This window comes from Lampetra fluviatilis, chromosome 76 (genome assembly GCF_964198595.1).
Source record: "Lampetra fluviatilis chromosome 76, kcLamFluv1.1, whole genome shotgun sequence".
Taxonomy (NCBI): Eukaryota; Metazoa; Chordata; class Hyperoartia; order Petromyzontiformes; family Petromyzontidae; genus Lampetra; species Lampetra fluviatilis.
The window spans coordinates 3902572-3914085 of record NC_136350.1 but is presented as its reverse complement, the minus strand read 5'-3'; the positions used below and the strand labels follow the sequence as shown (position 1 = coordinate 3914085).

The window sequence follows — 11514 nt, the reverse complement described above, 5'->3', positions numbered from 1 at the left end:
CACTCACCCTTCCACCCACTCACCCTTCCACCCACTCACCCACCCACCCACTCACCCACCCACCCACTAACCCACCCATCCACTCACTCACCCACCCACCCACTCACCCACCCACCCACTCACCCACCCACTCACTCACCCACCCACCCACCCACTCACCCACCCACCCACTCACCCACCCACCCACTCACCCACCCACCCACTCACTCACCCACCCACCCACTCACTCACCCACCCACCCACTCACCCACTCAGTGAGACCGGGTCTCAGGGTCAGAGACTTGAGACTCAGGGAGACCACCTCACCACTACCACCACCACCACCTCCTCCTCACCACAACCTCGACCTCGTCAAGACGCAAACAACAACAAAGAAAACGAAACCACTCCATCGCGACTTTTTCCACCGTTTCATTTCTTGTCGATTTGTGTTCTTTTAATATCCCAAAGGCGACACAGCAGCGGACAATTTTCCCCCAAACCCACCCAAACGACCCCCCCCCCCCACCCCCCCATACACATTTCTCGAAGAGTTCGCGACGATTTGCACGCAAACGTAAAAAAATATCTGTTAACCACGAGTCTTAAAACCTACTTATCAACCCACCAACACACTTGCACTGCCCGGAGGCCCTGTCTAGGCTTCTCCCCAGGATTTTCAGGTGAGGACGATACCCCCCCCCCCCACCACGACCCCTACAATTTGTCCTTGCCAGAGGCCCTGTCTAGGCCTTTCCCCAGGATTTCCAGGCGAGGACGGTCCACACCCCCCCCCCCCAACTCGTCCCAGCCAGAGGCCCTATCCAGGCTTCTCCCCAGGATTTTCAGACGAGGAGGTTCGCACCCCCCCCCCCCTCCCCCGACCCCATCTTACCCTGCCCGTCTCAGCCACAGGCCCTGGCTAGGCTTCTCCCCGGGGTTTTCAGGCGAGGACGGTTCGCACACCCACCCTGCCCATCCCAGACAGAGGCCTGGTCTAGGCTTCACCCCAGGATTTCCAGGCGAGAACGGTCCCTCCTCAACTCGTCTCAGCCAGAGGCCCTGTCTAGGCTTCTCCCCAAAATTTTCAGACGATCTACCCCCCCACCACCCCCCAACTCGTCCCAGCCAGAGGCCCTGTCTAGGCTTCACCCCAGGGTTTCCAGGCGAGAACGGTTCGTGTCCCCCACCCCATCTTGCCCTGCCCGTCCTAGGCAGAGGCCCCCTCTAGGCTTTACCCCAGGATTTCTAGGCGAGGACGCCACCCCCCCCCCCCCCCCCCCCCAACTCGTCCCAGCCAGAGGCCCTGTCTAGGCTTTACCCCAGGATTTCCAGGCGAGGACGATTCGCATCCCCCCCCCACACACCTTGCCCTGTCCGTCTTAATCAGAGGCCCAGTTTAGGCTCCTCCCCAGAATTTCCAGGCGAGAACGCACCCCCCCCCCCCGCTACTTATCTCAGCCAGAGGCCCTGTCTAGGCTTCTCCCTAGGAATTTCAGGCGAAGACAGTGCGCACCCCCCCCGTCCGTCTTAGCCAGAGGCCCTGTCTAGGCTTCTACCAAGGATTTTCAGGCAAGGACGTTTGCCCCCGCCCCCCCCCCCCCCCCCATTTTCCCAGCCAGAGGCCCTGTCTAGGTTACTCCCCAGGATTTCCTGGCGAGAACAGTTCCCACCCCAACCCTTGCCCGTCCCAGCCAGAGGCCCTGTCTAGGCTTCTCCCTAAGATTTCCAGGCGAGAACGCCCCCCCCCCACTCACGCTTGCCCGTCCCAGCCAGAGGCCCTGTCTAGGCTTCTCCCTAGGATTTTCAGGCTAGAACGCCCCCCCCCCACCCACTTGCCCGTCCTAGCCAGAGGCCCTGTCTAGGCTTCTCCCCAGGCCTTCCAGGCGAGCAGTCCCTCCACCCACCCACACTTGCCCTGCCCCGCCACAGCCAAAGGCCCTGTCTAGGCTTCTCCCTGGGATTTCCAGGCGAGAACGCCCCCCCCCCCACGCCACCACACCTGCCGTCCCAGCCAGAGGCCCTGTCTAGGCTTCTCCCTAGGATTTCCAGGCTATAAAACGCCCCCCCCCCCACCACACCTGCCCGTCCCAGCCAGAGGCCTTGTCTAGGCTTCTCCCCAGGCCTTCCAGGCGAGCACAGTCACTCCACCCACCCACACTTGCCCTGCCCGTTCAAGCCGGAGGCCCTGTCCAGGCTTCTCCCTAGGATTTCCAGGCTATAGAACGCCCCCCACCCCCCACACTTGCCCGTCCCAGCCAGAGGCCTTGTCTAGGCTTCTCCCCAGGCCATCCAGGCGAGCAATCCCTCCACCCACCCACACTTGCCCTGCCGGTCACAGCCAGAGGCCCTGTCTAGGCTTCTCCCTAGGATTTCCAGGCGAGACCCCCCCCCCCACCACACTTGCCCGTCCCAGCCAGAGGCCTTGTCTAGGCTTCTCCCCAGGCCTTCCAGGCGAGGACGGTCCCATCCCCCACACACCGACACCCAAGAACATGAACATTTTTCTCACTGGAAGAATCCCAACAGTCGCGCACCCCACAAGTCCAGCGAGCGAAAGTGCACCTAGCCTGGTACGAACATCGTGGTGTGACGTCAGTGTTAGAGATAAGGAATCAGTGTTAGGAGAGACAGGGTCTCAGTGACTAATAACCGAAACCGGTCCTGGGTCTCCCCTAGGTCAACTCAGCCTTAAATGAATACCAGATGAGGCGGTGGTGTAGTGGACATGGCTAGCACTGGGGGAGAGACAAAGGCGGCCGGGCGTGGTGCTGGCCACCCACCCCCTCTGTGTGTGCCACAGTGCCGGTAGCCTCCATAGGTGCTGCTACTCGCTACTGACAGCACTTGCCCCTACAGCCTGCTAGAGGCTACCTGGGGGAGCTTTGTCTGTGTGTAGGTGCTACTGACAGCACTTGCCCCTACAGCCTGCTAGAGGCTACACGGGGGAGCTTTGTCTGTGTGTAGGTGCTACTGACAGCACTTGCCCCTACAGCCTGCTAGAGGCTACACGGGGGAGCTTTGTCTGCGTGTAGGTGCTACTGACAGCACTTGCCCCTACAGCCTGCTAGGGGCTACACGGGGGAGCTTTGTGTGGGTGAGCGGGTGGGTGAGTGAGCGGGTGAGTGAGTGGGTGGGTGAGTGAGTGGGTGAGCGGGTGGGTGAGTGAGTGGGTGAGTGAGTGGGTGAGTGAGCGGGTGAGTGGGTGAGCGAGTGAGTAAGCGGGTGAGTTGGTGAGTGGGTAAGTGGGTGAGTGAGTCGGTGGGTGGGTGGGTGAGTGGTTGGGTGAATGGGTGAGTGAGTGGGCGGGTGAGTGAGCGGGCGAGTGAGTGGGTGAGCGAGTGGGTAGGTGAGCAGGCGAGTGAGTGGGCGGGTGAGTGAGTGAGTGAGTGGGCGAGTGAGTGGGCAGGTGAGTGAGTGGGTGAGTGTGCGAGTGAGTGGATGAGTGAGTGAGTGGGTGAGTGAGTGTCAAGGTCTCTGCGTTCTCTACCCCCCCAAACCACCCACCAACCCCCAGCATCTCTCCCTCTCTCTGCCCCCCACCTTCACATGTGCGTTGGGGGTGACACATGTTACATGTATGTGGGTGACACGTGTTACATGCACATTGTGGGTGACACGTGTTACATGCACATTGTGGGTGACACACATGTTACATGTACATTGTGGGTGACACATGTTACATGTATGTGGGTGACACGTGTTACATGTACATTGTGGGTGACACACATGTTACATGTATGTGGGTGACACGTGTTACATGTACATTGTGGGTGACACGCATGTTACATGTACATTGTGGGTGACACATGTTACATGTATGTGCGTGACACGCATGTTACATGTAAGGGGGGGGGCACATGCTGCATGGCGGAGTGTCGGGACGAGGAGTTGGTTCCGTGATGCACTCGGAGTGGCGCGGGAGACACGGCGCAGAGACGTGTTTCAGCATGTGCTTGGACAGGTACGTCTCCTGTAGACACACACACATAGACACACACACATAGACACACACACATAGACACAGAGACGTGTTTCAGCATGTGCTTGGACAGGTACGTCTCCTGTAGACACACACACATAGACACACACACATAGACACAGAGACGTGTTTCAGCATGTGCTTGGACAGGTACGTCTCCTGTAGACACACACACATAGACACACACACATAGACACAGAGACGTGTTTCAGCATGTGCTTGGACAGGTACGTCTCCTGTAGACACACACACATAGACACACACACATAGACACAGAGACGTGTTTCAGCATGTGCTTGGACAGGTACGTCTCCTGTACACACACACAGATAGACACACACACATAGACACACACACATAGACACAGAGACGTGCTTCAGCATGTGCTTGGACAGGTACGTCTCCTGTACACACACACAGATAGACACACACACATAGACACACACACATAGACACAGAGACGTGCTTCAGCATGTGCTTGGACAGGTACGTCTCCTGTACACACACACAGATAGACACACACACACATAGACACACACACATAGACACAGAGACGTGCTTCAGCATGTGCTTGGACAGGTACGTCTCCTGTACACACACACAGATAGACACACACACACATAGACACACACACATAGACACAGAGACGTGCTTCAGCATGTGCTTGGACAGGTACGTCTCCTGTAGACACACACACATAGACACACACACATAGACACACACACATAGACACAGAGACGTGCTTCAGCATGTGCTTGGACAGGTACGTCTCCTGTACACACACACAGATAGACACACACACATAGACACACACACATAGACACAGAGACGTGCTTCAGCATGTGCTTGGACAGGTACGTCTCCTGTAGACACACACACATAGACACACACACATAGACACACACACATAGACACAGAGACGTGCTTCAGCATGTGCTTGGACAGGTACGTCTCCTGTAGACACACACAGATAGACACACACACATAGACACACACACATAGACACAGAGACGTGCTTCAGCATGTGCTTGGACAGGTACGTCTCCTGTACACACACACAGATAGACACACACACAGATAGACACACACACATAGACACAGAGACGTGCTTCAGCATGTGCTTGGACAGGTACGTCTCCTGTAGACACACACACATAGACACACACATAGACACAGAGACGTGCTTCAGCATGTGCTTGGACAGGTACGTCTCCTGTAGACACACACACATAGACACACACACATAGACACACACACATAGACACAGAGACGTGTTTCAGCATGTGCTTGGACAGGTACGTCTCCTGTACACACACACAGATAGACACACACACATAGACACACACACATAGACACAGAGACGTGCTTCAGCATGTGCTTGGACAGGTACGTCTCCTGTACACACACACAGATAGACACACACACATAGACACACACACATAGACACAGAGACGTGCTTCAGCATGTGCTTGGACAGGTACGTCTCCTGTACACACACACAGATAGACACACACACACATAGACACACACACATAGACACAGAGACGTGCTTCAGCATGTGCTTGGAAAGGTACGTCTCCTGTACACACACACAGATAGACACACACACAGAGACACACACAGACATAGACACACAGATAGACACACACACATAGACACACACACATAGACACAGAGACGTGCTTCAGCATGTGCTTGGACAGGTACGTCTCCTGTACACACACACAGATAGACACACACACATAGACACACACACATAGACACAGAGACGTGCTTCAGCATGTGCTTGGACAGGTACGTCTCCTGTAGACACACACACATAGACACACACACATAGACACACACACATAGACACAGAGACGTGCTTCAGCATGTGCTTGGACAGGTACGTCTCCTGTACACACACACAGATAGACACACACACATAGACACACACACATAGACACAGAGACGTGCTTCAACATGTGCTTGGACAGGTACGTCTCCTGTAGACACACACACATAGACACACACATAGACACACACACATAGACACACACACATAGACACAGAGACGTGCTTCAGCATGTGCTTGGACAGGTACGTCTCCTGTACACACACACAGATAGACACACACACATAGACACACACACATAGACACAGAGACGTGCTTCAGCATGTGCTTGGACAGGTACGTCTCCTGTACACACACACAGATAGACACACACACATAGACACACACACTTAGACACAGAGACGTGTTTCAGCATGTGCTTGGACAGGTACGTCTCCTGTAGACACACACACATAGACACACACACATAGACACACACACATAGACACAGAGACGTGCTTCAGCATGTGCTTGGACAGGTACGTCTCCTGTACACACACACAGATAGACACACACACATAGACACACACACATAGACACAGAGACGTGCTTCAGCATGTGCTTGGACAGGTACGTCTCCTGTACACACACACAGATAGACACACACACATAGACACACACACATAGACACACACACATAGACACAGAGACGTGCTTCAGCATGTGCTTGGACAGGTACGTCTCCTGTAGACACACACACATAGACACACACACATAGACACACACACATAGACACAGAGACGTGCTTCAGCATGTGCTTGGACAGGTACGTCTCCTGTACACACACACAGAGACACACACACATAGACACACACACATAGACACAGAGACGTGCTTCAGCATGTGCTTGGACAGGTACGTCTCCTGTACACACACACAGATAGACACACACACAGATAGACACACACACATAGACACAGAGACGTGCTTCAGCATGTGCTTGGACAGGTACGTCTCCTGTAGACACACACACATAGACACACACATAGACACACACACATAGACACAGAGACGTGCTTCAGCATGTGCTTGGACAGGTACGTCTCCTGTAGACACACACACATAGACACACACACATAGACACACACACATAGACACAGAGACGTGTTTCAGCATGTGCTTGGACAGGTACGTCTCCTGTACACACACACAGATAGACACACACACATAGACACACACACATAGACACAGAGACGTGCTTCAGCATGTGCTTGGACAGGTACGTCTCCTGTACACACACACAGATAGACACACACACATAGACACACACACATAGACACAGAGACGTGCTTCAGCATGTGCTTGGACAGGTACGTCTCCTGTACACACACACAGATAGACACACACACACATAGACACACACACATAGACACAGAGACGTGCTTCAGCATGTGCTTGGAAAGGTACGTCTCCTGTACACACACACAGATAGACACACACACAGAGACACACACAGACATAGACACACAGATAGACACACACACATAGACACACACACATAGACACAGAGACGTGCTTCAGCATGTGCTTGGACAGGTACGTCTCCTGTACACACACACAGATAGACACACACACATAGACACACACACATAGACACAGAGACGTGCTTCAGCATGTGCTTGGACAGGTACGTCTCCTGTAGACACACACACATAGACACACACACATAGACACACACACATAGACACAGAGACGTGCTTCAGCATGTGCTTGGACAGGTACGTCTCCTGTACACACACACAGATAGACACACACACATAGACACACACACATAGACACAGAGACGTGCTTCAGCATGTGCTTGGACAGGTACGTCTCCTGTAGACACACACACATAGACACACACATAGACACACACACATAGACACACACACATAGACACAGAGACGTGCTTCAGCATGTGCTTGGACAGGTACGTCTCCTGTACACACACACAGATAGACACACACACAGATAGACACACACACATAGACACAGAGACGTGCTTCAGCATGTGCTTGGACAGGTACGTCTCCTGTAGACACACACACATAGACACACACATAGACACACACACATAGACACAGAGACGTGCTTCAGCATGTGCTTGGACAGGTACGTCTCCTGTACACACACACAGATAAGACACACACACATAGACACACGCACATAGACACAGAGACGTGCTTCAGCATGTGCTTGGACAGGTACGTCTCCTGTACACACACACAGATAGACACACACACAGAGACACACACAGACATAGACACACAGATAGACACACACACATAGACACACACACATAGACACAGAGACGTGCTTCAGCATGTGCTTGGACAGGTACGTCTCCTGTACACACACACAGATAGACACACACACATAGACACACACACATAGACACAGAGACGTGCTTCAGCATGTGCTTGGACAGGTACGTCTCCTGTACACACACACAGATAGACACACACACATAGACACACACACTTAGACACAGAGACGTGTTTCAGCATGTGCTTGGACAGGTACGTCTCCTGTAGACACACACACATAGACACACACATAGACACACACACATAGACACAGAGACGTGCTTCAGCATGTGCTTGGACAGGTACGTCTCCTGTACACACACACAGATAGACACATAGACACACACACATAGACACAGAGACGTGCTTCAGCATGTGCTTGGACAGGTACGTCTCCTGTACACACACACAGATAGACACACACACATAGACACACACACATAGACACAGAGACGTGCTTCAGCATGTGCTTGGACAGGTACGTCTCCTGTACACACACACAGAGACACACACACATAGACACACACACATAGACACAGAGACGTGCTTCAGCATGTGCTTGGACAGGTACGTCTCCTGTACACACACACAGATAGACACACACACATAGACACACACACATAGACACAGAGACGTGCTTCAGCATGTGCTTGGACAGGTACGTCTCCTGTACACACACACAGAGACACACACACATAGACACACACACATAGACACAGAGACGTGCTTCAGCATGTGCTTGGACAGGTACGTCTCCTGTACACACACACAGAGACACACAGAGACACATAGACACACACACAGATACACACACGCGTGCGTGTGTGTATCTGTGTGTGTGTATCTATGTGTGTGTATGTGTCTATGTGTGTGTATGTGTCTATGTGTGTGTGTGTGTCTATCTGTGTGTGTGTGTATCTGTGTGTGTGTATCTGTGTGTGTGTGTACCTGTGTGTGTGTGTCTGTGTGTGTGTGTGTACCTGTGTGTGTGTGTGTATCTGTGTGTGTGTAGCGTGTGTGTGTGTGTATCTGTGTGTGTGTCTGTGTGTGTGTATCTGTGTGTGTGTGTGTGTATCTGTGTGTGTGTGTCTGTCTGTGTGTGAGTCTAACTGTGTGTGTGTGTATCTGTGTGTGTGTGTCTGTGTGTTTCTGTGTGTGTGTGTCTGTCTGTGTGTGAGTCTAACTGTGTGTGTGTGTATCTGTGTGTGTGTGTCTGTGTGTGTATCTGTGTGTATACGCACCGAGGAGTAGGCCCGCCCACACACGGAGCAACGGAAGGCTTTGGGAGCGCGCACGTGCGGGGTGCACACGTGTGTGTGTAGCGTGTCGGCGTCGGCGTAGCCTCGCGAACACTTGCCACACTTGTACGGCTTCTCCTTGTTGTGTCTGCGCTGGTGAGACTGACACACACACAGACACACACACACACAGACACACACAGACACACACACACAGAAACACACAGACACACACACACACAGATACACACACACACAGTTAGACTCACAGACAGACAGACACACACACACAGACACAGATAGATACACACACAGATAGACACACACACACAGTTAGACTCACACACAGACACACACACACACACAGACACACACACACAGACACACACACACAGAAACACACAGACACACACACACAGATACACACACACACAGTTAGACTCACACACACACAGACACACACACACAGACACACACAGACACACACAGGTAGACACACACACACAGTTAGACTCACACACACAGACACACAGACACACACACACGCACACAGATAGACACACACAGACCCACACACACACACAGCCTTGTGTGTGTGCGCTTGTGGGGGCTACCTGGGGGATCTTTGTCTGTGTGTAGGTGCTACGGACAGCACTTGCCCCTATAGCCTGCTAGAGGCTACACGGGGGATCTTTGTCTGTGTAGGTGCTGCTACTAACAGCACTTGCCCCTACAGCCTGCTAGAGGCTACACGGGGGATCTTTGTCTGTGCCCACCTGTAGGTTTGAGAGCTGCGTGAAGGCCTTGCCACAGCTGGGGTGGGAACAGTGGTACGGTCTGTCCCCTGTGTGTATCCTGGAGACACGCGGAGACACGGGGAGACACGGGGAGACACGGGGAGACACGGGGAGACACGGGGAGACACGGTGAGACACGCGGAGACTCGGGGAGACACGGGGAGACACGGGGAGACACGGTGAGACACGCGGAGACACGGGGAGACACGGGGAGGGAGAGAGAGGGAGACGCGGGGAGACACGGGGAGACACGGGGAGACACGGGGAGACACGGGGAGACACGGGGAGACACGCGGAGACACGGGGAGACACGGGGAGATACGGTGAGACACGCGGAGACACGGGGAGAGAGAGGGAGATACGGGGAGACACGGGGAGGGAGAGAGAGGGAGACACGGGGAGACACGGGGGGAGACACGGGGAGGGAGAGAGAGGGAGACACGGGGAGAGACACGCGGAGACACGGTGAGACACGGGGAGACACGCGGAGACATGGGGAGACACGGGGAGGGAGAGAGAGGGAGACACGGGGAGAGACACGCGGAGACACGGTGAGACACGGGGAGACACGGGGAGACACGCGGAGACACGGGGAGACACGCGGAGACACGGGGAGACACGGGGAGAGACACGGTGAGACACGGGGAGGGAGAGAGAGAGAGGGAGACACGGGGAGACACGGGGAGACACGGGGTGAGACACGGGGAGACACGTGGAGACACGGGGAGACACGGGGAGACACGCGGAGACACGGGGAGAGACACGGTGAGACACGGGGAGGGAGAGAGAGGGAGACACGGGGAGACACGGGGAGAGACACGGTGAGACACGGGGGGAGACACGGGGAGACACGGGGAGGGAGAGAGAGAGAGGGAGACACGGGGAGACACGGGGAGACACGGGGTGAGACACGGGGAGACACGGGGTGAGACACGGGGAGACACGGGGAGACACGGGGAGGGAGAGAGAGAGAGGGAGACACGGGGAGACACGCGGAGACACGGGGAGAGACACGGTGAGACACGGGGAGGGAGAGAGAGGGAGACACGGGGAGACACGGGGAGACACGGGGAGACACGGGGTGAGACACGGGGGGAGACACGGGGAGACACGGGGAGGGAGAGAGAGGGAGACACGGGGAGAGACACGCGGAGACACGGGGAGACACGGGGAGGGAGAGAGAGGGAGACACGGGGAGAGACACGCGGAGACACGGGGAGACACGGGGAGGGAGAGAGAGGGAGACACGGGGAGAGACACGCGGAGACACGGGGAGACACGGTGAGACACGGGGAGACACGGGGAGATACGGGGAGACACGCGGAGACACGGGGAGAGACACGGTGAGACACGGGGA

At 54.8% G+C, this 11514-nt stretch overlaps 1 protein-coding gene across 2 annotated transcripts in view; it reads right to left on the bottom strand.

The window, feature by feature from the left end:
• Positions 1–2989: 2989 nt before the first annotated feature.
• The window catches only part of LOC144953432 (uncharacterized), a 31791-nt gene continuing 23266 nt past the window's right edge, over positions 2990–11514 (bottom strand). For both annotated transcript variants that reach the window (XM_078884010.1, XM_078884011.1), the window contains exons 7-9: positions 10137–10215; positions 9364–9522; positions 2990–3952 (exon numbers count right to left, since the gene is read on the bottom strand). In XM_078884010.1, the coding sequence (XP_078740136.1) occupies positions 3818–3952; positions 9364–9522; positions 10137–10215 (373 nt within the window). In that variant the 3' untranslated portion in view covers positions 2990–3817. The remainder of the gene's footprint in view (positions 3953–9363; positions 9523–10136; positions 10216–11514) is intronic.